The following is a 25,425-nucleotide window of genomic DNA, read 5'->3' as shown; positions in this document are numbered from 1 at the left end:
TCCACCTCCACTCCAGTTTTTTCTTATTCCTGCAGTCCCTACACTCCAACTCCGCTCCAGTGTATCCATTTCCCATTCTCCATTCCCTTTCAAGCCAGATAAAATGCTTCTGTTTTAATAAAGCAGTAAGCCACAAAAGGCCATGTTTTTCAGTGATTTGATCACAGATAAGGACGTTCTGGACACAAGTAACGTGTTATTGAAAACAGAAGTAGGCTGCAAAAGGCTTTGTTCATAAAATTGTTTAAGATCCCCCTCCCACTCCAACAATAATATTGTTGTTTTTCCTTTTGTGCATCCTACAGGGACACTTCCCAGTGCACAGAAAACTGTCGTGTTTAAGATATGTCTTGTTAAATTCCAGTTATTTGTGGTAGTGATTACCACACCGTGCTCATGTTGACCATTAGGAGTTTTAGACACTTTTATTTTTTTATCATTTACGTGGACTCTGTTAAAAATACCTAGACAGCTCCAATCTTGTTAAAATGTTAAGTGCAACTTAATTATGCGCTATTGTTACGTGTTGCCCTTAAGTGGTACTAGAGCCATCTTGGAGCAAGACAAAACCCCAGTGCTCTGACTTGTGACAGCTCGCTCCTCATTCCAGGCCAAACTGCATTGCTTTGCTCCCTGCTCCACATTCATGCCGCCCCTCTCGCATACTCTGGTGGATTCCCTCTATGGTAGCAGACTACTGCTTGACTACTGCTGGAGATGCTATGAGGCCAAATATAGGCAAAACTCATACACTGTACATTTTAGAAGTACATTTGTACACATTTTAAATGCAATAACAGCCTTATTTATGAATGTTACATTAATTATATGTAAAATTTAACTACATATCACTAAATCGCATGAGATAGAACATTTCTAAAAACAGCTTTGAATTTTTTTAAGGTCCACCTTTTATATAATTTTGTTGTACAGTCTAGTATAGTCAATGCTGTAATATAAGGCAAATTTACAAGGTTAGATCTTTATTGGTAATTGTTATTTTAATACATATTTTAATACATTTTAAATTGTGGCATGCCATTCAAAATTTCCCTTAATCCAGGAATGCTAAACCCCATCATGCTGCCATGTTGGTGAAAGCCAGAGGGCCCCAGGCATGTTGCTCAAGACTAGCTTTGTTTAATAGTTAGCACCTTTTAACATTTTGAAGCAAAGTATTTAACCCATGTCCAGGGCTACAGCTACTAGAGCCAATCTTTTTGGAAGCAGTCACACCTGGCTGTGTGCATTGGTTGACTCTCAGCTCCATTGTGTCTTGAAGGAGGTGGAGGAGGATAAGAAGCGGGCAGAGCAGGAGGGCATGGCTCTGCATAGCCGGAAAGGGAAAGTTGAAGACCTCATCATCACCATCAACAAGTCCCCAACAGTGAGTGGCCTGGTGCCCTTCTTCATTTGATGCTGACACCACCTCCCAGCCCCCAATTCATGATTCATGTGGTACTGTATTATGTATTGTTTTTATTTATTGTTTTATTCACTTTGTGTACTGAAATTGTTTACAGAGATTGTCTGCTTTTCCATGACGTTGTGGCCAACACTGTATGAAAGCTGGCAAAGATTACTCTAACTGGTTATCATTAACTTAGAATCAGTAGTATTTTTGAGTTACATGTTATTTTGAAGGGTTTTAATACTGTGAACAGCCAACTGCATGTCCTTATAGAGTATTCTGATTGAAATCTGGTAAACCTTTGCAATGTATTATGTTGCTGCCAAAATGCCTAGAGGGACAGCCTAGAAGACATTTTTACTCACTAACTGACTGAGTGCCATTGTTCAAATGCACATGCACAAGGCATCTTTGTGCATCTATGCAGTAGCTAACTTGCTGGGCATCTAGCTAGTTATTGGTGCACACAAAGTGATTAGCATTTTTTATATGAGTAGTTAACACCCCATAGTTGACATGTGCATAAACAAAAGATTCAAGGGAAAAAATGTATTGTTCATGTACAAGTAATTATTATTATTTATTTACATGGAGCCTTTCTCAGACTCAAGGATGCTTTACAGACAGATATCGGCTTTTACAAACACTCACCATCCATGTTTTTGGACTGTGGGAGGAAACTGGAGACCGCGAAGGAAACCCACACAGACACAGGGAGAACATGGAAACTCCCCCCAGATAGGGACTCAAACCCAAGACCATAGCGCTGAGAAGCAAATATGCTAACCACCAAACCTTGCCCTACTTTGTAATGGTTACAAAGTGGACTAATCAATTCCTCTTTTTTTCCCCTATTCTCTTGTGGCGAAGGAAAAGCGTGTGGTGACCAAGAAGGGCTCAGGGGGCACAAGCCCCAAAAGCCCACAGGAGCAGGGAGAAACAGGGTCTGCCATTTTCAGTGCTGGCCGGGGCAAACGGAGGCAGCTGCTCGTTACAACGTCAGGAAACACCAAGGCAAGTCCTGAACTGTGTGTGTGACATATGCCTGAATTAGCAATGCAGTTTTCAAGCTTTGATATGGGAACCATGAGATGAGTAAGTGTCCTCATGCTGTGAAATGGTTTAGTTGGCAGTTGCCATAGGTACCTGTTTCTTTTGAGACTGAGTCAGGTTTAGCCTGTGGATTGGTTTCTGGAATAGGCTGGATTTTATAGTTCATTTGAATTGCTATATGAAGGTTGTGAAACAGCTTGTGTAAAACCGCTCCATTCATGTAGCGAAGGAAATTCATGCATGTGGCACAACAGACTACAATTGATGGAAATCCTTAAAATTCCCTAATTGTACTAAAATAACATACTTAAAAATGTTGTGATAAGTTTGAGTATCTTTCATTTGGTGTGAAGTGAAGTCTGTGAAGGTCTGAGACCTGCCCTGTTGTCTCAGGGGAAGAGGGTGGTCAGTGAGAGAGTGGACAAGAGTGGTCCTACAAGCCCAGTGGGCACCAAGCTCCCTATTGAGGACAAGGAAGGCCTGGCAGAAACTACTGCAGGTGGATGGCATAGCCTAAGCACCAAAGGAGGCACACAAGCCCAGGTGTGTGTGTGTGTGTGTGTGTGTGTGTGTGTGTGTGTGTGTGTGTGTGTGTGTGTGTGTGATTTTTTTTTTTTTTTATATATAATCTGCATAGACATTATGTTCTGGCATGCTGCTGTTTAACAGTATTATGTAGTTTAGTGCTAGGTCAATTCAGTTCATTTTTATTGTGGTTGTACATGTACACCGATGTACAGTATAAGGTAGAATGAGGACAATATTCAGGATCATACAGCAGACATACCAACATCAAGCGCTCTGCTGTGAGAATGAGTTGCTGTAAGATTAGATGCTTTCTGTGAACTGCCTTATTGTTCTTGAAGCTGCTAAGAGCCATATGCACAGGCCTTGTATGTTTTGCCCTCGCCTGAAACTTTGGGCCCGTGCAAGATACGGTGATAATACTGTGCATCCATGCACTGCAGGGCACACTCACATCAAAGGAAGCCTTTCCCATGGTCTCTATGGTACAGCCACGCTTCAGTCCTAGCAAGAGTCAGTGGTCCTGTTGTTGCAGCCTCTGTTGGGTACAGTACTCTGTCAGCCCCTTGGTACCATTACCTTTGGAGACACATTGTAAACAAGTCCATATGGATAAATCTCAGTTTTGCTCCCTCTCCACTTAACTCCAAACTTGCCCCCTTTTTTTAAATTCCCACTGCCTTCCTTCACATTGACTTGCGTACTCAGCTTTCTTTGTCTCAGACCCTGTTGTGCTGAATAGCTTCTAGACATGAAGGAATGTCCTGCACCCCACAGTCTCAAGAAACCCAGACTGTTGCACTTGGGGGGAGGGTCTGCTGAGACTAACCATTCTCAGTGCCACCTGTGCTTTTCAGAATTCAGCAGAGCTAATGTCTATTCAGAACCATGAAATAACCATGATTCAGCTGTTCCAAGTATTCCACTAAAAATGTAGTACTTTTGTACCACGAAGTCTACTCCTTTTATCTTTCTGTCCTCAGTCCATTAGTTGGTACCTTTTGCGACATCTGTTATATCAAAATTAATTTTGAAATGAGATCAATACCAATGTGTTTGAAGTTTTTAGTGGCCGTTATCACAATTGATAGATGGGTTCTTACTTGTTTGTATGCATTCTGCTTTGACTTGCAGCAAATCCAAGCATTTTCTTGGCATTGTTTTTCTGTAGCATTGCACAGCAGGGTGTGCTGGTTTGGACTGTAGATTTCTGTCTTGCTGATGAGAGACTCCATTAATACTAGTGGGAGTGAAGCTGAGTCACAAACGAGCGAGGCTCCCTGAATTCCTGAGCTACGTCACCAAATCGTTGGGAGCAGATCACTGCAGGATGACTCTGGTGATGGTCGTGCTGCAGTGTGTCAGTGCAGACCAGATGCTTGAGAGGTGCCATTGCTTCCGCTTCGTCTGGGACTGAGTGCATGGGACAAATGCGATTCACATACTCCCAGTGTGTAGGCTAGACGCAACCACAAAGAGGAGAGAAAAGGAAGGCAGCTTGCTCTCTGATTCAGCACCTGCTCATCATGCTCTCTGTTCTTAATCTCCTGTCTCTCTCTCTCTCTCAATGGCATTGCTTCCTGACATAATCAACAGTAGGTTTTTAATCTAATTAACATTTAGCTGTCTTTGTTCTGAAAGGCCAAATTATGCAGCAGCTGAGAGGAGAGGAGAGGTGGGGTTCCAGAATTGGCTGGCTAAGAGGCTAAACATGTCTCAGTTTGCATGTTTGTGCTCTGTGCATGTGTGCACTCACAAGCATGTGTATTTATTTGTCCCCAAGCAGTGAGTCTGACATTCTCTCTCTTTCAATTTGTCACTCTCTCGTCTGTCTCTGTGTTTTATCTCTCCTCAAACAGTCTGACACCTTTCGTTTGCTTTGTGTGTGTTTATGGGTATAGTTAACATAGATAAACCATATATTGTTCCTAGTAGATCAGCTACAGTATTGTGTCTATAAATATTTTCCCCAACTATTGTTTCCTGAAATGAAAGGAGAATGCTATTGTTGATGAAGTAAGCCTTTTCTAAAGAGACTGGTTTTGTCCAGGTGAGGGCAGTATAACCCTTTATCCACACGTGCCCTTTATGTAATATTTACTTTTGTTATTTTTATATTTTTCCATAGAAACACAGACAAACATGCAATGTTGTAAAATCATTCTTGACTTTTTTAAATGTGTATTCACTTCAAGTGAACTTTATTTAACGACTATGTGGAACACTATTCTGTTTGGTCAGTCAGGGCATTCTAAGGTGTATGCAGGTTTGCTTTTTTTCCCCTTTTTTCTTAGTGGATGCTTAACCAGATAATAAAATGCGTTCAGTACTGATCTTTGTGTCAGGTCGTTGAGTTTTAATTTTTTTCCTTTTCCCCTGGTAAGTAGCCGTGTAATATGTAGGATAATGTAGAGTGTTTTAATGTCAAATAAAACACCTCCAGGGTTGATCAAACTTGACTGCTTAGAGGAAGTAAGCTGTAACTAGGCCATTGATCATGATCTCTGGGTTTGTTATTATAATGACAAATTGGCTTTACATTGTCTCTTAGCTGTTATATGTTTGTTTCTACAGCAGTTGTTTCTCTTATGTTTCTATGTTTCTTTCTCTCTGTCTCAAGGCTGGGAGGAAATCCGAACAAAAGAGTCACACTGAGGCCAGTTATGGACTTGGCGAGTATGATCCCTATCCTCAGGTGAGCTGTTCCTTTCTCTCCATCCCTCTCTTACGCTCTCTGTCTCCTTTCTTTGTTGCCTTTCTATTCCACCTCTGTCTGCCATCTTCCTGTCTCTCCAAGTTTACCACTAGTATAATGCCATTCAGAAAGGTTGCTTCGAGTGCTAATGTCACCCTAATGTTTCTACTCTTTATAAAAAAGAGGTACATATTTTTTTGTGATGGTGATGTATGTCTTGGCAGTAGCAGAAACCAAAAGACCTTATGCCGCAATTTGATATTGGCCAGTACTAGTTCTACCACTTAAAATTAAAAGAGCAATGCAAAGTTTTTAATTACTGGCCAGGGGCAGGTATGAGAATGACCTTAAATTATAGAAAATATTACTTAAACAGTACCACTAGGAAGGTTTTGCCCAACATAACTGCCCATGTTATAAGGGTTTGAGGATTTAGGTCTCCTTCTAGGGAAATGTTTCCCATGAATAAAGCTGTCTCTGCCCATTTTGGTTGATCTGTGCATGTTCCTCTGTTACTCAGTACTTGCTGAGAACACATCCACCATGCAGTGGTTTATAAATTACATTTGGTCACGTGTTATGACATTTTAGGATTTAAAATTTCTACCACATGTAACATGGACAGCTGAATTAGCTTCCGAACTGGAGAATAGAAATGGAGAGTGTAGTCTGAAATGGTCCTCCTATAAGTTTCTTCAGCATCATTTACACTTAACTATCACTTTTTCAACATATTTATGCTTTCAAGAAGAGTTTATAAACAAGACAAAAATGTACCATATGCAGTTAGCTTCAAGAGTGGGGTAAGCAGTGGAGGCCCCTGGTCTAGCACCAAACCATCACAAGCGTATGAAACATCAACCTCATGTGGACTGATATTTAAAAGGAATTATTTTCTTGTAAGTGACTGATTACTAGAAGTAACAATATTAATTGATTTCTGAATGGTTTGATTGGCTATCCCAAAGCCCTTTGAAGATGATGAGCCCACACAGTAAAGACAAGCTGAGGAAAACTTTACTGACTCCATACCCTTTTGGATAATTTCAATTTTGGAAATTTCATTCACTTTATGATCAAGACCAGGTCATTTACAAGTGTCAACAATGTACCATCTTACCAATAGCCTGTTTAATTGCCATTTTGAAAAAAAGGGTGATTTGCATGTAAATTTGCATATTAATTTATAATATTTTACATCTTGTGTGCAAGGTATATCAAACAGATGATGTGGAGATTTGAGCACAGCAAAATTATTTTTAGTCAGTTGTAATGAATCCTATAAATAATGATAGCATTTGAATATGGAACATATTCATTGCTTGCGGACATTCATAACTTACTGAGGCAGAGATATGTTCGTCAGCTTATGTGATTAAAGATACTTGCTTTTCTTTATGATGTTATGAGCTTAGTTTATGTTTTTTGGGCACTGTTCTAATCAAATACAATTACAGCTGTACTGGATTTAGTCCAAAACTGGAAAAGGCACTGATCCAAAACCATATATCGAAGGTGAATTGATTTAAATAAGACAAAATGGCATTTTAGCACTGTTCACTGCCATAGAACCATGACAAACAGTGATTTGTTTTAAGTCCATTACATAAAAAACGATGACATTTCCTGTTTGGCTGTGAAGTACAGGAAGTTTGGGGAAAGAAGAAAGAATATCCAAACAAGTAAAGCACTCTCCCTCTCTAAATTCATGAAGTTAATTAATATATGGCTTTAGTGTATTCAAATCCCAGGAAAAAATGCTGTTTGCCATTAGCCTGCTGAGTTGGTGGACTGGGAATTTTGAATAAGAAGCTGGAGAATAAGCTGTAGACTTCAATTATTTATTTGGCTAGAAAGAATAACTATCTTACAATTGTTATCATATTACATTTCTATTGGTTTTAAATGAAGATACACTCATAGTACAGTATCCTCTCTGCTCACATAGTGCCTGGTGTGTAGCGGGTAGAACAGCGATTTATCACTGAAATTCACAAGAACAACAATTACAAGGTCAATATTAAGTTCATGTGATATTACTGTTGTGTTCAATAATGAAAGAAATGCAGATGATCTATAGTGTAAATTTCAGCAGCCATGCTAAGCAGAGAGACAATGTGATGGGGGGGGGGGGGGGGGGGGTACAGTACAGCTGAGAACCAAGAGCATGATGACAAAGGCAAGAAATGTTCTCACTAAGAGAGACACTGACTATATGCCAGTGGAAGGAAGGAAAAATATAAAATGCTTTAGTCTTGTAAACACAGATTTTTTTTTAAAATAGTGTTATTTATATTTCTGTCAAATATATGAAATTATAATGTCAGATTGGATCAGTATTAATATCAACATTCAAATGCAAGATATTGGTATCAGGTCCATACAGAAAAGTTGGTATCATGTCATCCCTATCTGAAACCATAATGTACATTTCTTCTCAAAATGATTATGGCACAGAAGGAGTTTCAATTGACAACTGAGCAGTAGGTATGATTTTAGAGATGGCTGGAATTAATCTATTTTTAACATGACACTGCAAATTATTTTATTAGCTTAATATGATTTCTTGTAAATTCATGTCGTACCAGCTTTTTTCCCTTCTAAATCAACAAATAAGCATTATGGCACAGGACCAAGTTGAGGGTGTGAACTGCATAGTGGAACATACACTTTTCATGCAGACAGGGAAGTGTGAGAGATTGCTAACCCAGAGGCCTATCCCCTGAGAGGAGGACACCGGACTGTCATGCGTGCCATGTTGCTGACTGTACCTAGAGGATTGCTTCCTCTCAGCCTTCACCTGATTTTACGTCAGAAAATACCTCATACTTTAAAGGCACAGGGAACCTAAATTTGCCAATCTTTTCTTCTTCTAGGTTAGACTTTGTAACTTCTACATAGATGTTATCACAATTTATGCCTTTTCTGTGAAATTGGGTGTCCCAACAACTCAAGCCTGGCTTTTGTAAATACATTTTTATCATTTTACGCTCTGTTCACTGGAATTGATTTTTTGTAGTCTAATCTGCCTTATTTGTTCATCACAATCACCATATATATTAGACTGCAATGAGGTGACTATTTATGGTTGCATTGACAAAAGTGCCAACAGTTACGGTCAAAATCACAACTGTGCCAGCCCTGCCAATGTATTAGGCCAGATTTCCTTTGTTTGTTTATAATGTGTGTGTGTGTGAATTCCCATCACTGTCTTAATCAGGTATTTTCTTGTTTGCAAGAACATGAGCCTCATTCCTGCAAATGTTCCCCCTTTGGCAGTTTGCTTATTTATCTGATGATGAATCCAAATGAGAAGCAACCTCCACTAGAATTTTGGCCTCTTGATTTTTTTTTGTTGTTGTTGTTGTTTTAATGTGTTTATTTATTTATTTTTGATTCCTGAAAATTGTGCGTCTTGTGGGGCATGCATGACTGCTGGCTTACTCTTCACTCAATTTTAGTCAACAGATGGCCCCGATACTGTGGGCAGTGCTGACCTTGACGTGGCCACGTCCCGTGAAGGGCAACTGGAGTATTTGCGCTGGAAGAAGGAGCGTGATGAAATCGATAAAGAGCGCGTGGCCCGCCACCGGAATTCCCAAGGACAATGGAGGAGGGCCTGGGACATGGACAAACCAGAGCTTATGTAAGCTGCTGCTCTCACTGCCCTGTGCATGATGCATGCCCTCTGTGCCCTTTGTGTGCCTTGCCTTGGCTTGGGCATTCATTTGAGTTTCATTGAGCTTGTTTGCTTGATTCCTTTTTTTTCTTTGCCTGTTGAGCAGTTTCTGTTGCCATGCCTAGTTGCCTCTTTAAATAGTGATAAATTGCTGTTTTGTGGAAACTGACTTGAGTCTTTCTTGTGTGCTAGTGACTTCTTGGCTTTGCTCATGCTAAAAATGGCATCAAAAACTAACAAAAAAATATTTCATGGCTAACGTGCTAGGATTTTCCAGGTGCATGCAGGTTTTATAAACTATGTGTTTTCTGCAAAGGCATTACTAATCCAGTCAACAAGACTTGAAATGTGATTCATTAAAGCAGATTTTAAAAAGAAAAACACACAAAAATAGAATAAATGAAAAAATTAGAAAGATGAGTGCCTCTAATCTGACACACCTTTTTTTGTTGTTGTTGTTTGAAATAATGCACAGATTCCAAATGGTGTACTCACTGACTTTCAGCTCTTGAGCTGTTAGCCACGGTTGTTAGTCTTTTTGTTTGTTTGTTTTTGGTCCATGCTCATGCAGACATCACTGCAGAGCTACCTGTTTAGTTTTGGGGGGTTTTTAAGCATGAAAGCATGATTACGCATGATAGTTGTTATTCTTCACTTTAGCTGAAACACAGACATTTTAAAGCACTTCAGACAGACTTCAGTTTTGTCAGTTCACTTGGGATGAAATTTTACATCAGGAGTGTTCCACAGTTGTGGAAAGTTCAGATGGTTTTTGTTGCTTCTTTCTTTCTTTCTTTTTTTGACCGTGTTTTGGCTAAATCTTTTTTGACCGTTTTGATTTCTGAGTGTAGTTGTGTAGAAATCCCCTAGTGACTGTTGATATTATTATATGACAGTAAGTTTGAGGGAGCAAATTTGAAGCAAGTTTTATGAAATGTCTGTTAATGTAAGAATAATAACAAAGTTGGCTAACCTTTTAGAAAATACACATTTAAATAAATGAGCCCTTGCAATAAAAAAAAAAAATACATATCCATAGACTGTTCTTCTGCATTCTACAAAACAAAAACAATAATGCAATAATGCTTTATAAGTTTTATTTTAATATGCCCACATGACTGAAGTAAAGTAAGTCCAAATAAAACATATTTAGCATTTTAATGAAATTTTAATGTAAAGGTTTTACAAAAATTGAAAAAGTAAAATAACTGATTATACAAAAAGGGGAAATGGCTGATGTTTTTTGTTTTTTTTATTGCAAGGACTCAGTTGTCACCCCTGGAATATCTATCTACCTAGTGTAGCAAGAACAAGAGTGGCAAAGTCTTTCAGATCAAAACGCTTAACCCATCAAATACAATTGTTCCATCAAAAGCTGAAGGATGAAAAAATTAATATTTTGTATACCCAAAATTGTGCAGTTTAAAATGGAGGAAAACCATGGGTTATCAACATAATGAGTTAAAGGAGAAACCAGCGAGAAATGTAAGGGGTACCAGGTATGTTTCGATCTCTGTTGTGCAGTATATTATAGCAACTTTGATGATAGAAACTAAACCCTTGCATCACTCATACCTCATACTTCATTTTTATTTGAAAACTTTTTAGAACACTCTTTCTTAGTCATGCAATGACTAACTTGACTGTCTGGCAAGTAGAACTTGGGAGACCATTATGGGCTTTGGGACAAAATCAGGTCCACAGCAAAATATATTGCAGCTGGACTTCCAGCCTTCTATGGCCACCATTTAATTCCTCACCATTTCATCACTTTATGGACAGGTCAGAGCCCTGGCTTCTAGTCTGTTTCTGTGGTCCGTGAGTCTACAGTAGGGTTTTTTTTTTTTGTGTGTGTGTAGATATGAGAATGTGGAAGGTCTACTGTGCAATAAGTGCTGTTCCAGTGTTTAACACTCCCATGTCTGGACGTTCTCAACAGAACAGCATTTGACATACTAAAATGATTCCCTTCTGAAAAAGACATTGAGCATGAGCCTATTTTTAGAGTGGCTTAGAATGCCTTGCCTTATTTGGGATTGTTTGTAAACCCACAGTGAACTGAAGGGAGCATGAAATTGAGGCATGAAATGTTTGAGTACTGCATACACACAGAGGATGACTGTTGAATGATTAACAGTATTATCAAAATATTATATTTTTTAGAAGAGGCTTTCTAATATGCTTCCATAGAAAGATACCATCCAAAATGAGAAAACTAAGTGGACAAATTTCACATAGGCCTTTATGTGAACATCTGAATTTTGTGTTGCACTTGTGTATTAGCAGTGTGACACCTACTTGCACACATTATTGATTGACCTGGTCCACCTGGATTGCCTGTCAACAAATTCTCTTTACAGGTTTTCTGAGAAAGTGCAAGGGACACCAAAGAGAGGAACACAGAACAGAGGTGAGAGCATTGATATGAAATCAGTCTTTAGGAAACTAAACATTTTTTGATGGTTGAAATGGGTCCACTTGCAAAAGACAAGATATGGGGGATCGGGAAAGGGAGTATAGAAGTAGGGGTCTTTCTCACTTTTTTTCAAAACCATTTAATTTACTGATTTTTATCTCTTGTGCAAAGAAAGCCATAGTATGCAATATTGTTTGTTTTGAAGGAGGGTGATCACACAAAATACTTGAGAATTTTATACGTTACTTAAGTCTTCATTTATTAATTAATAACTGTTCTCTGGAATACCAGGAGGTAGAAAACCAAGAGGGGGGCATTTAAGATCCTTGGCAGCAGAATCTCGAGGTAGGCAAATCTTATGCCCAATCTACAAATTATTTCATTTTTTTACTTTCAACCCATGTGCCCTGCTGGCATCTTTGCTAACTATCTTATAATCTCATAATGGCCACTGCCCTTTCATCTGACTCCACCTACACATGTTTATAATCTCCTACTGGTCCCTGCCCTTTCATCTGACTCCACCTACACATATTTATAATCTCCTACTGGTCCCTGCCCTTTCATCTGACTCCACCTATGCATGTTTATTGTGGTATGTTTAAATGAAATTTGAAAGTGTTCATGATACATGGGGACTATTATTAAAACATGTTTTGTTTCCTAACACTTACTAAAAGATCATTTGTCTTTCTTTGTGATGTTCTTGTGTGAACTGCAGTGACCATGCATAAGCCACAGGTCAGAAGGAAGTAGAACACAGCATCTTGTCTTATTTCATGTAACATCAACCACATGTGTAAAATTATAAAATCCCATGCTTTTAAAATTTGTAATTTCAATTATATTTGTCACTGAAATGGAATGCTCTGTCATGATGTTAATGTTACATGCTGCATTGTCATATTATTAAGGTCACCCAGTTAGACAACATGATAAGAGAGGGAAGAATGTTCCTGTGGTTGGCAGCAAAGCAAAAGGAAAGGATCGTCTGACGGGCAGAGCCCGGAGGTGGGAGAAGCTGTGTAACACACATTTAGTCCTGGACTGCTTTTTCGTGCTTCCAATATTACTTTAATAATATTGTAATAGAAATTCTGATCAGTAAGCTAATAATTTTCTACCCAAGGCTGCTTAATGTTTCCATAAATACTTTCTTAGTTTTCAACAAATTTGGACACACTAAATATGCATAGCTACATTAGTCTTGGTAAGTAGACAACTTGGCTAAATATTAAATTAGATAATTAGCTAAAATGAATAGATTCCTAAAATATTTTCACTTTTATCCTATAAAGGTCCATTAGTGGTGCTTCCTAAAGAGTTGGTCTCAATAACTGTACAATCATGAGTGCATACTCGTACAAAACACTGACTAAATACTACATTTCTGTTGTATCATGTTGTCTGTTCATGTCCACTGAAACTGAAAGATGAGTGACGGGTGTTATTTAATGTTTGCATGTTAGTTGCAATATTGGCCTTGTAAAGAATGTTGTAGTATTTAGTAATTTTGAAAATCTTTTTCAAAAGTAGAAGTGTGTCTCCTTAGTTTATCTAAATTACAGGCTGTTATTCCCTTATGTCTTCCTATTCTTTAGTAGTATATGCGATTGGTTTGTTACTGCAGTACTTGATACAGCTGTTAAAAAGTATACAGATATATATTTTGTCTTTTTTTCAGATGGGATGCCAAAACAGAAGAGGAGCAATTACAGGTTAGTTTTGTACTGAAAAAGTAAATAACTGAATACCATTTTCAGTTATACAAAAGTTTAATAAATACCATCACTTGAGTGATGTCATCACTTAACTCATCAATATGAGATGCCCACAAAGTGGGCATATTAAAATTAAACCTAGTACTCATATTGAGTTTCACATAGCAAAATGTTTATAGCACACAAAGTAATAATGGCCACATTACATTTTTTGTAAGGTAAAATTGTGTAGAACTAGTGATTAAGGGAAATGTAGTTCGCTTTATAGGAATAGTCCTACAGTACTTTTGAAACCCTGAAGTGATTATTCTGTAATTCTACAATTCTATAATGATGTGATGGTTCTATAATAAGTAGAGTAAACCTGATCTGTTATGAACTGAATCTCCAGGCATGTTCTGAGACCAGTTTAGAAGAGTTTTTGGAGGAGCTGGATGCTCTTTGTCATCCTGAGGTTGACAGCAGCACTCCAGATGCTGATGCCCTGGAAGCAAAGCCTGGTGTGTCTGAGACAGTTGCAACCAACAGCCTTGTCTCTACAGATGCAAAACCAGTGTTTCAACATATTCCTACAGCATCAGCCAACTCGGAGACCTTGAGCTCCAAAAGCGCTGAGAAGAAGGTCCGCTTTTTGGAAGACATCATTCAGTTAGCGTGCGAGAAGAGCAACAACACTGACACAACAGAGACCAAGGCTTGTTCTTTAAAGAACACCTTACAGGCCAAATCAGCTCCTGCAGAGGGGGATACACAGCAGGCCTCCGAGTACCACCAGGAAAGTGTTAAAAAATCCCAGGAACAAGATGTCATAAGCATGCTCTTCACTGCTGTCCAAACAAAAACACCAGGTCAGGAAGATGCCCAGGAGACTAGTGTTAAAGAACTTGTACAACCACCTCAGGGCTTCCAAAAGGAAGTAACTGGGAACCACTCTAAAGGATCACCCTGTTATACCCTCAGTTCTCAGAATGGTAGCCATGCTTCTGCTTCCACTGAACAAGAACTACTTCACCCTCTGAAAAATAACACCTCCAGAAGTACTGGTACGAGAGCATCCATGTTTAGCTGTAGCCTTCTATAGTTATTGATTGAAAAGTCTGATAGGAGGTAATTTTGCATTGGCTTTGTAGACTATTTTAACTTAAATAAGCCAAAACGTGTATGTTCTGTTCTATATTGGGTATCAAAAGCTGGAAATGTGATTTTTGTGTTTCCTAACTTCAGGTTTCCTAGTTAAAGAAATATTTTAGCATTTTTCAGCCTGCCACTGATATACTTTTTTGCCAAGAATTAAACATTTTAAATTTAAAATTAATCTGATATTGGCATTTCTGCAAATAGTTATAACTGTCTGTGCATGTGTATTTATTTTTACAGCATTGGCAGAACACTTACAGTACTAGAAGTTTAGTACTGTAGAGTGTATGCTTCCTGGGATTCAAATTTTAGTGTTCATCATTGATAAAATTGCTTTTCATTGTTTAAGTATAAGAAACTGGCTGATAATCAACTGACCTTACACTACAAATAAGGTAAATGTAGAATAGGTTAAAAAAAAAGGAAAATTCTTAAATTAGAAGATATTTGTTCTAGACCTTTTTTAAAACTAAAAATATATTTTAGCATACTGTGTGGAATTGCATTGTAGAATTGGCCAATGTCAGGACTAAGGTGTACCAAGATGCATAGCATGGTAGGGTTTGTGTGTTTCTTCTTTGCAATGAGAACATTGCACTCTCCTTTACAGAGGAGCTGATTGACTCCAGTCTCTCAGTCTTGAGTTTGAAGCCTGAAGAGCCTGTCCCTGACCACAGCACTAGCACTGATAAGGTAGGAGAAAATTTCAAATGATGAAATGGACGTGTAGATGGGTAAAATCAAAGACACTCTATTGTAATGATGTGCATGTACACAGTTGTAGGTGAACTCGGGCAATAGGTATCACCTAGAAGATGTACCACTGAACTAGAACCAGGCTTCCTTATGTGGAGCATGGTTCAAATTCATTTTCTTTTTTAGTCATGAAGAGGCTTGATTTAGTGAAGCTTTGACTGCTTGCTGATGAGAATTAGTCATTTGACTTGCAAATCAGAAGTGTCCCTGACTTATGTGGCTGAGCAGTCCACTGAAGCTCCAGTAGAGAGTTCAAGTGATTCAGCAAGAGGTTTAGAAATGGCATGGTACATGATAAATGGTTCACTTCTTTCTACATCAAAAAGGCTTGTACTGGTGCGAAATAAAGAACGTATTGGAGTTGCTACATCGGTTTCCTATGCCAGATGCTTAGGTTCAGCACTTTCAGAATTATTTAAGTGAATCCCCACTTTGTATGATAAAGGTTTGCGTCTTTTGTTCTCTAGCATATTAGCAGGAACATACTTGGTTCCATTTTTTTACTGCATTTATCATAAGCAGATCTCATAAAGAATGACATTAATAGCTTTGGATTGCCTTAAATATTAGCATGTATAATTGAAGAAGTGATAATCTTATATGTAATTAAGAAATTATAAAGTAATTAATTTTACCAAAATCTTACCCCAGTTTTAATGTATTTAATGTTTCATTTGCATCAGACTGTGAAGTAGCATGAAATAAAGATGAGCAACTCTTAAGGAATACATGGGTGATTAGTAGTATTGTGCAAATGAGGTAGATGCATATAGGGAATCAACGATTTCCATGCACTTGACTAGAAACACAGGTGTACAGGTAGAAACTGTGGCCCATCTGATGTCTTGACCACATTCTCATAGCCATTCAGCAGCTCTTCATTGTAAGTTGTTGAACAAAGTACTGGAATTGGCTGGATATTTTTGGTTGGCAGACTAATCTCAACCCAGCAGCTCTGACAAATGAGGTCCAAACCCTGAGAAACTGCTGGTGTCATCCTACTGCTGTTCCATCGAGAGTCTGCTGAGCTACTGCATCTCTACTTGGTTCTTAAGACGCTCCTCACTGGACTAGAGTGCTCCAGAGGGTTATTTTCATTTCCCAAAAAATTATCGGCTGCCTACTTCTCTTCCATGAGGACATTTTATAGCTCTCACTGCCTTCACAGTGCCATCAACATCCTTAAAGACTTATCCCACCCAAGACATCACCTGTATAACTGGTTGCCCTATGAAAAGCACTACAAATCCATTTAATCAAGGACAGACAGACTCAAAAATAGTTTTTAAACCAGAGCCATCATTTCAGTGAAGTGTGCCCAACCTTGAGCATTGCTTTTACTTCTCTGCACTTTTTAGGATGCAGTGTGTTCAAGATTCTCAGGATGCAATAATGTGCAATATTCTAAGTTTATTATATTTTTTTGTTTGTTTTATTTATTAGTTTAACTATTTTCTTTTCCTTCTTTCTTCTGCATCTAATTTCATTGTAATTTGTGCAGTGACTCTAAAAGGAATTCAGAAATTCAAGTGTAAAGACTTGATATAGTTATATGCATCAATACATTAATTAATTTTTGTAAAGTTTCAGGGGTATATATTGTGATCTAATGTTTCTTTCTTCTTTCCTCACCCAGGCCAGAGAGAATGGGAAAATAGTTTAAATGGAGCTTTGCTTTGTATTAACACCTGGGCCGAGACTTGGAGTTTAACCAAAATTTGCAAAAGGCTGTGCTGAAATCTGAACGCTGAAATTTCTGTGTTGAAATTTAAACGTTCTGTGTGGAACTAATGCAAGGTTATCACAACTTTTGTTTTACCTACGGTAACACATTTTGCTAAATTATAGGACATGGGTAACTTGAATATTGTTTTCACCGAAAACAGAAAATGAGAATGGGTGATGAGAGAAAAGCATCTGAAAGTAATGCTATTATATCTTGCTTTGAAATTGTTTTTCATACCTTCAGAGATAAATCTGAACCATATTTGTTTACCCTGATTACCTTTTGTTATATGTGGCTACACCCAAAAAACCTAACATTAACTGGGTTTTGGGATTTCATGAATTTTAAATAAAGCACATTAGACTAAAAGCACTATACAGCATATTGAATGTTTAACTTAAATTTTCTTTGTGGAGTTCTGGCATTGCGTGTATGCAGTTGCAATACACAATTTTTTGAACTGGTAGTAAATCAGATCTTCCCTGTATGCTTGGTTCGAATTGTATACAATTTTACACACAGTATACCGGTACCTAGACAAACATATAAATGAAATGTTCATTTGCTGTGGGAGCCTCCTCAACTATCAGTTACATTTATTTTTGTATGTACATGTGTTTTTGGACTTGGAATTTTGAGTGACAGTTTGAGCAATGTTTACTGCTTTCAATGATTATTAAAAGCACTTTATTTTGTATGAATGTTAGAACAATTTTGAGAGCTATCACACCTTTATGTCCAGAAGTAACTTAAGCTTCAACAGCCTTGTTTAAAATAGATTTTGTAATTGCACATGTTCTAAGATAGGCCTGGAATGATGCACTTGTTACAGTATCCACTGATGATTCATATTTTGATTATAGATTTGCAATAGGCTACTCCAATAAGATAAATGATTAAACAACTGTTCATAAACAAAATAAAGATTAAAATCATTTGGAATACATTTCAATGGGACAGATATGATAGTTTTACCGTACCATATAAATATTTATCTATCTATTATACATCTGTGATATTTCAGCTTTTTTAATGTGACATTACATTTACAGGCCCATTCTGATCATTTAGTATTTGTAAAACTATCAGTAGGTTTTTTTGAGTGTCTTAACTTAAATTTTAACATAAATCATCAGTATTTAGTTTGAACATAAATTTAATGACTAATATTTTAAATATTGCTGTAATTAGTATTTGATACCATTTGTCCTGTTGTGTTCACTCAGATTTGAAATGTAGTGCACTGCATAATAAAGAGACTTTGGCTGACCTGTTTGCACTTGATCTTATTAACAAATATTTATTAAAGTATTTTTACATTGATTTATACTTTGATATTTATTTGGTTATGTATCATATGTATTTTGACTTGTAATGAAGTAATTAAAAAAAAGAATCATAGTTAATTCTCTTAGTCATAAGTAAATGGAGCTAGGCAACAACAAAATGATAAACACCTCTTTTACTGTTTTTACGTATTGCACGTATAATGATGACATAATTTGAATGTCATCAGAAACAATGCAAATATCTAAATATATATTCACATAATTTGTTAGCCATGTTTTGTTTTGTTTGTCATGTTTTATTGTCAGGTGACCTGATATGCCTTATATTGGTTCAGCAGGTAGGCATTCAAAAAGTGAAAATAGGTCTGTTTTATTGATCTCTGTGTGGTAACGTGGGTTCTATAGCAGCAAACAACCTGTGTGTTTTGGGCAGGAACTGTATAATGCAGCATTCAAATTATGAAAGCGGTTCAGAGTAGCAGTTAGGAGAGAAGCAGTCTTGTAGCTCAGTCTGCAGTTCTTAAATCAAATTGTGTGAAATTGGAGGGTGGGAGTTGAAAAAGTGAAATCCATGGTGAGGGTACATCATTATTAGCATCCCTTAAAACTGAATGAAAGTACAAATGGCATTAAAATCATTAGATGCTTTGAAAGGATGTTCAAAAGAATAATCCTATGTGAAAAGCAACAGATGTGGAAATAAAATGAGACTCAATAACTTTTTTGTGATGGTTGCTGCAGTTTTTTGTTTTTTTTTTCTTTTTTCTCATTCCCCCCCCCCCCCCCCCATATATATATATATATATATATATATATAGTACCAAATTTAAGGAATGACATCAAATAAAATATATGTATAAATGTATTTTACATTTACAGCATTTAGCTGATACAAGTACCTTAACGACTGAGCTATCACTGCCCTAGCTTTAGCTTGCAGTTGCTGTATTTGTTTATTAATAATGTGTCTCTTTTGTCTAATTGTGTTAGAGGAGTATAGATTTGCTATGAAACAAGTGCACCAGTGAGAAGATTAATGCACAGAAGTTAATATTCTGTACAAAATAATGTACGCAGAGAAAAGGTGGTTTGAAAATGGATGCCTGCCATTTAGTATTGGCTGTGTTAAGGGGCTTCCATTTGGGATTAGTCTCTTATTAATCTTGAATGATCCATCCCCCGGGCCTGTTGCTCTGGAAATAGCTCCCTATGCCTTATGAACAGTGCTTTCCCTTCTGTTACTCTTTTAATTACATTTTCCAACAGGCCCTCTCTGGGGCAGCTTTATCCTCAGGGATGCTGTGTTCCACATCTAGGTCACATGACTAGGTGCAGCTGTTGCCTTGGTCATGTATGCTACAGTGCTGATTGTAGTGGGACAAAAAAAAAAATGCTCCATATCTCTGTAAGGATAGAAGGTTACATGGATAGACTCACATTATGGTGTGTAGAAGGTATATGGGCATGTGAGATTTAACATGCAGCACAGAAAATTCCATATGTGTGTGTTTCAACAGATATACAGGAAGATGTATTCACATGTCAGAATAAGATTCACTTTATTCCAAATATGTTACACATACAAGTAATGGTGAGTGCATCTATGCATGACATGTATGGGAGGAGACTGCCAGCCAACAACAGGAGCTTGTGAATTTCATGCAGTTTCTAAACTGACAATGTATTTGTATTAGCTTCATCTGAATACGGAGAGGTCTCTATAAGTGGAATGTCTGCCTCCATATCAGATTTTCTCCTTAATCCCCAAATGCCAATCCAGCAAGAATCTTTTTCAAAAGGACTGAATTACAAATATATATTTGAGATGCCATTATCCTCTCTACAACATCAGATTGATTTTATGTTCAAACTTAAAGCATCAGGGTCTTGGAAAAGGTAATAAAGTAATGAAGGTAGCTTTAGTCTTTTAGATATCCTAAGTTAAAAAGCTTTGTGTTCACATCTTCACTTTGCTACATGTAGCAGTCATTAGATGTCTATTTTCTTTAAGAAGTACATTTAAAGCTTTTGGAAATTATTGTTTGGCTTCACATAGTAGCACTTACAAACTGCAACTTTGACAAATTTAAGACATACTGTTCTTAAGAGAAATCAATACAGTGTTCTCAAGAACTGTTACTCACAGCATCACCTATTACTTGATTACCTGCAACATTCCATCCTAGGGAGTTCCAGCTCCACTGAAATATTGCAAGGACTTGCAGGCTTAGTTGTCTAGTAGCTTCATAAATAGACTCCATAGATCTGCTTAAATTAATGAGGGGCCAAACATTTCTAGAGACTGTTCACCACTGAACTCTCTGTACTCAGTTTCTTCAGCTGCATTACATTCTAAAATGGTTTCCAATTCTCTTGATAATTATCACAGTCTATTAGTTGCACCTGGGTCCCGCTCTGAAATCATGCACTAAGGTTTGCATAAAGGACTACAGGCACTTCTATACTTGAGAGTGCCCTATGCTATAATTTCTGGTAACAGATGCACTGAGAGTTGGAAAGGGGTGTGTCTGTGGTCCATGTGTGGCTACAGCACTTTTTGACCTTCACCACTGGTCCCAGTTCTCTTTCATCTTTCATTCAGGCAACTAATGCAGCTATTTCATATCCTGCTGAAAGACCTATTATAACGCCATAGCTTTAATTTTCTCTCTCCTTGTTCAGAGCTGTATGGTAATAATGCCTATGACTTCACAATTTGACAATGAAGGGTAATGAGACAAAAACACACAGTCAGAGTCATGAACAGTATGCCTTTCTCTCTTTAATAATATACAGATTCAATGTTTACTTATTTTGTGGTGTTATGTTGTCTCAGTAGTGACTTTCATATTAAAATTGCTTCACTAATTAAAGCTAAAGTGATCAATTGACATGAGAATCAATACATTTTAATTACTTGAAGTACATCTAAACGGTTGTTATTGATGCTGATGATTACTCAGTTAAAAGGCAGTTGGATCAAAGAAGCAGACTGGGACACCTTGTATGGAACACTGTTTTTTATCACCATAGCTACTGTATACTTTACATAGAGGTAAAGTATACAACGGATGTTTTGACTTACTTGTTTTTAATTTAAGCTATCCCCACTCTCAACCCCCTCTTTATGTTTACATTTGCGAAACTGAATTTGATATTTGCCATCAGCACACCAAAGCAGTGGTATGGTGAAGAGAGCTGTAGCTGAAAATAGAGCAGAAGTAACGCGCTTCTCTGTTCTTGTGTTTAACTTAAGAGCGATAAATCGATAGCCCTCCTTCACGCGCTGCTTTGCTGCCAAAACGGTGGAGAGCCAGTAGGTCGGGAGAGAGGGAGCTTGAAATGACTCAGAAGATGAACGAGCTCTAAACGCTGGATCCTGATAGAGGACCATAAACACTACGCCCGTACACACAGACTCACACATAGAGGAAATACAGGGCTGCGGATCTGAGAGGAATTGGCAAGCAGCGTCCAGCAATAAAATACTTTTTTTCAAAACTCTAATTTTTCTTGATAATTCAGTTTACCACAGTCTGCATAGTGTAGACTCCAAGCAGACGTGTCTGATTATTTACCTTAATAATTAAGTGCAAATAGCTTATGTTATATCTTTATTTTTATTTGTGCCTTTTTTGGAAACATAATTTGAGCCCTGAGTTAAAATGACTTGGATATTCGTAAAATTATTAGGGATGATGTGTTCAAAGTTAGTTTTAGATGTAGTGCCGATTATATATAATTATAAACGTTTTCACACGTTCTTCTCCCTAACTTTATGCCCGATGTGTTTTCCACGTGCATATTTGGTGTTTTACCCCCCCCCCCCCCCCCCCCCCCCCCCCCCCCCCACCCCCATCAACCAGGGTTTCCAGAATCTGTCCTTATTTGGCCAGCCCCAAATACTTGTTTAATGACTTTCTTTATTTTACTCTTTACCTTTGTGTAACATTGTCTTAGTAGCAATTGCTGTATTGCTGTAACAGTTATGCTTCGTTAAAACAAAACAAAAAAAAACGCCTTAGTAATATTCAATAATAAAATGTTTTCTCACAAAATAGAGGAACAGTGTATTTTTACAAGGGCGTTTATTAGCCTTTGTGGTGATATATGTACCTAGGATACATTATTTTCGTAAAAAGTATCTATGCTGAAAGTTCAAGGCCAGGGCGTGTGCCCTATGTACATTACCAAATACACAATACATTTACATTAATATTTGCACGTACCTGAGCAGAACTCAACAAGGGTTCCTATGAATTAGGAATCCCGATTAATTAGTAGGCTATACGGATGTGATCCGTTAAAATGCAACGTAAATGCTTTTCCTTTTACGTTTTAACAACCTGGCAGAAAAACAATCTGTCCTAAAAACGTAATGTTTTCTGTTTGCAATTCAAATAAATACGTCTTACATGTATTTAGCTATACTCTTTAAGAATTTGCAAGCACATAAACGTGATTTCAGAATTTTATGCTTCATATGATGCCAATTACAGCTGATTAGATTTGACTTCAAGTGTAGCATACATAAAATTGGTGCCATGTGTCTAATAAGGCAAAACAATAAATGAGAGATTACATTTTGACGGTTTATGTTACATGGAAATATTTAAAGAGTGGAACACTATCCAAGCCTTTGCTAAGCAGTATCATAAACTTGGTGTCCATGCACCAATCCTGTAGGTTTGTTATTCCACATGCGCTTACATCATCCGCGTCCTCAGAAGTCGCGACCCGTCCTGCTGTGTATCCAACAGTTAGCCCATTCCATCCTTTCTAGTCCTCTCCATGCTGGTCTGTGGCAGGGGCTGCGGGGGCCGTCGGCTGAGCCTGCGTGGACAAACGCAAGGCTTCCGCCAGTGCTTTCACGGATTCGCGATTTTCACTTTTTGCATCACGACGATGCGTAACGGTGTCTGCGTTTTGATCATACATGCTGTCGCTGGCACCGTAATGCGTCAAGTGTCTGTGGTTGTCCCTGGAAGACCCTATTCCAACAGCATCTTGTCTCTCGTTTTCAGTAGTTGTGTAACTGATAGCAGCTTCGTACAGATCCCCGGGTTGCGGATGCCCGTTTTCTGACAGAAGCGCCGGTGAAAGCTCAGTCGTTCTCTTGTTCCTGCTGTCCCGTTGAGAGGGCTTGCTCTGTGCGAAATTCGACGTCGTCACATTAAAACTGAAGTCTATTTGTGTGAAATTGGTGTTTGTGCCGTTAATGCTCGTCGATATATTTGTGGAGATGTTGGTGGTTTCTGTGACCTCATCCGGCACCCCGGGTCTCCCAGCCGGAGGGGAAGCGACCGTGGGCTTCCATATTAGACTATAGTAAATAGCCAGTATTATTGCCGCAAGGGATACAGATAAAACATACGCAAAAACGGTGGCTAGCCTTACCCACTTTTTGTTGGTCTTCGCAGCCATCTTAGCTTTTTTGTCCCCTGTGTAGGTGGCTGGTTTGCCCCTTTCCATATTGGGCATGAAGTCCCTCTCCCGCATGTTGCCCCGGTTTTTTCCTCGATGCTCCACCACCCCGTCCGTCTTGATGGGTTTTGGTGAGCCACAATCTGAGAACAAAATATTTAAAAAAAAAACGTAAAGACAGAAAAGGAGCACCGAACACTTCGGCCTGTTTGGCTGCTCTGCGGCTAAATTGATTTCCTTTCGTCCATTTCGCTTCTTGAAAGGTCCGCGGTATCTTAGAAATCCATTATAGTATTGCAGCTTATCATGGACGCCCGCCCAAGACTTCCGTTGCTTTTCAGCATCCAACCAGCGATTTCCACAAGCGCAAATGTCAAGGGAGCGATCGGGCTCGCAAATGTATCTGACGAGATCCGAAATGCCATTTACCAGAACGATTAGACTAGATCATATAGTGCTGTTCTTACTCACAAGCTGAAGAGGCTTGCTCAGCTAAAAATACAGTAGAGGGGGCGGGCAAGGGCTCTTAAAGGGACGGCTATTGCAGAATGGGTATTAAGTAATGACGGGAACAACGTGGAAAAGGGCGATGATCCTCCTGGTGCTTAAGAGAATGTGAGATGTTCAGAACGGTCTGATCACAAACGGTTATTAGAACTGAATATCTGAACGAAGTCGGGCACAATAAACTAGATACAAGTGAATTCAAATTTTCTTATTTATTTTTATTTTATTTATTTTTTTGCTGCGTAAGCCATCTACTGTTTAGGTCGTTGTTTAGTATGGTGCCGTAAATGATTGAAACCCACGCAGAAGACCGGTTCAGAATTAATACACTGTGCCAGTCACCAATAGTGAGCAAATGTCAAGGGTATTGTGTGTCTGCAGTACAGGTGTGTATGTGCATGTGTCGAATCAGTTCAGCACCTTGGAGAGCAGCATACAACTGAGGCAGATGATAGCTCTATTCTGTGGTGACTTTTGATAAATATTTTACATCCTCAAATATGTAAGTGATATTTTATATCAGTGTTTTTCAGCTGTTATCGCACTCTGTACGATGCACTTGATTTGCTTTTCATGTTTATTTAATAGCATGCCTAACATTGATTCAGTACCACCCCCACCCAACACTGGGGCAATATTTAGATGAAAGACTTCATGCCCCATATGGAAAGGGGCAAACTACTCACAAAGAAGAAAGAAAGAGATAATTATATCTGCTACAATGATCCCTTTACTTCGGCAGCCTATATGTTTGCTCACATTATTTTATTAAGTTGTATTTCAGATCAAAGTTAACGTCCAAACCAACTTCTATTAACCATTCACAGCTCTTTTTTGACTCAAAAGATACAGCTATATTTTAGCTGACATTCAGCTTTTGTCTGCTTTCAGAAATACAGCCAGTCAGGCTGAGTGCACTACATATTCTCAGTGGGATTAATCAGATTTGAGAGTGCTTCACTTCAGTCAGATGCAGAGCCAGCAATTTGGCCTCAAGAATGTGTAACCTGCCATGTCTTCCCCATGTGTTTCAAACGTAAATGCAAGTTTCAAACTTTAATGATACAAGCAATTGTCAAACCTAAA

At 38.2% G+C, this 25,425-nt stretch overlaps 2 protein-coding genes across 5 annotated transcripts in view; one reads left to right on the top strand and one right to left on the bottom strand.

Annotated features, from left to right (window-relative positions):
* LOC113571339 (coiled-coil domain-containing protein 9B) overlaps nucleotides 1-18,388 on the top strand; it is a 28,432-nt gene extending 10,044 nt beyond the window's left edge. For 2 of the 4 annotated variants that reach the window (XM_035532823.1, XM_035532824.1), the window contains exons 3-14: nucleotides 1,283-1,387; nucleotides 2,282-2,425; nucleotides 2,858-3,007; nucleotides 5,610-5,684; nucleotides 9,146-9,330; nucleotides 11,724-11,773; nucleotides 12,071-12,124; nucleotides 12,694-12,790; nucleotides 13,464-13,497; nucleotides 13,892-14,543; nucleotides 15,248-15,330; nucleotides 17,030-18,388. In XM_035532823.1, the coding sequence (XP_035388716.1) occupies nucleotides 1,283-1,387; nucleotides 2,282-2,425; nucleotides 2,858-3,007; nucleotides 5,610-5,684; nucleotides 9,146-9,330; nucleotides 11,724-11,773; nucleotides 12,071-12,124; nucleotides 12,694-12,790; nucleotides 13,464-13,497; nucleotides 13,892-14,543; nucleotides 15,248-15,330; nucleotides 17,030-17,056 (1,656 nt within the window). In that variant the 3' untranslated portion in view covers nucleotides 17,057-18,388. Of the gene's footprint in view, nucleotides 1-1,282; nucleotides 1,388-2,281; nucleotides 2,426-2,857; nucleotides 3,008-5,609; nucleotides 5,685-9,145; nucleotides 9,331-11,723; nucleotides 11,774-12,070; nucleotides 12,125-12,693; nucleotides 12,791-13,463; nucleotides 13,498-13,891; nucleotides 14,544-14,877; nucleotides 15,033-15,247; nucleotides 15,331-17,029 lie in introns of those variants that run through there. The other 2 variants (XR_004776786.1, XM_035532825.1) reach the window with 2 other exon arrangements.
* A 4,091-nt stretch (nucleotides 18,389-22,479) lies between these two features.
* On the bottom strand, nucleotides 22,480-24,325 carry LOC113571361. Its single transcript, XM_027000244.2, has one exon. The coding sequence runs from the start codon at nucleotides 23,905-23,907 to the stop codon at nucleotides 23,188-23,190; it is 720 nt and encodes a 239-aa protein (XP_026856045.2). The 5' UTR covers nucleotides 23,908-24,325; the 3' UTR covers nucleotides 22,480-23,187.
* Between the last annotated feature and the right edge of the window lie 1,100 nt (nucleotides 24,326-25,425).

The sequence above is a fragment of the Electrophorus electricus genome, chromosome 13, assembly GCF_013358815.1.
Source record: "Electrophorus electricus isolate fEleEle1 chromosome 13, fEleEle1.pri, whole genome shotgun sequence".
Lineage (NCBI taxonomy): Eukaryota > Metazoa > Chordata > Actinopteri > Gymnotiformes > Gymnotidae > Electrophorus > Electrophorus electricus.
Note: the sequence above shows the minus strand (reverse complement) of the source record. Positions and strands in the feature narration are given on the sequence as shown.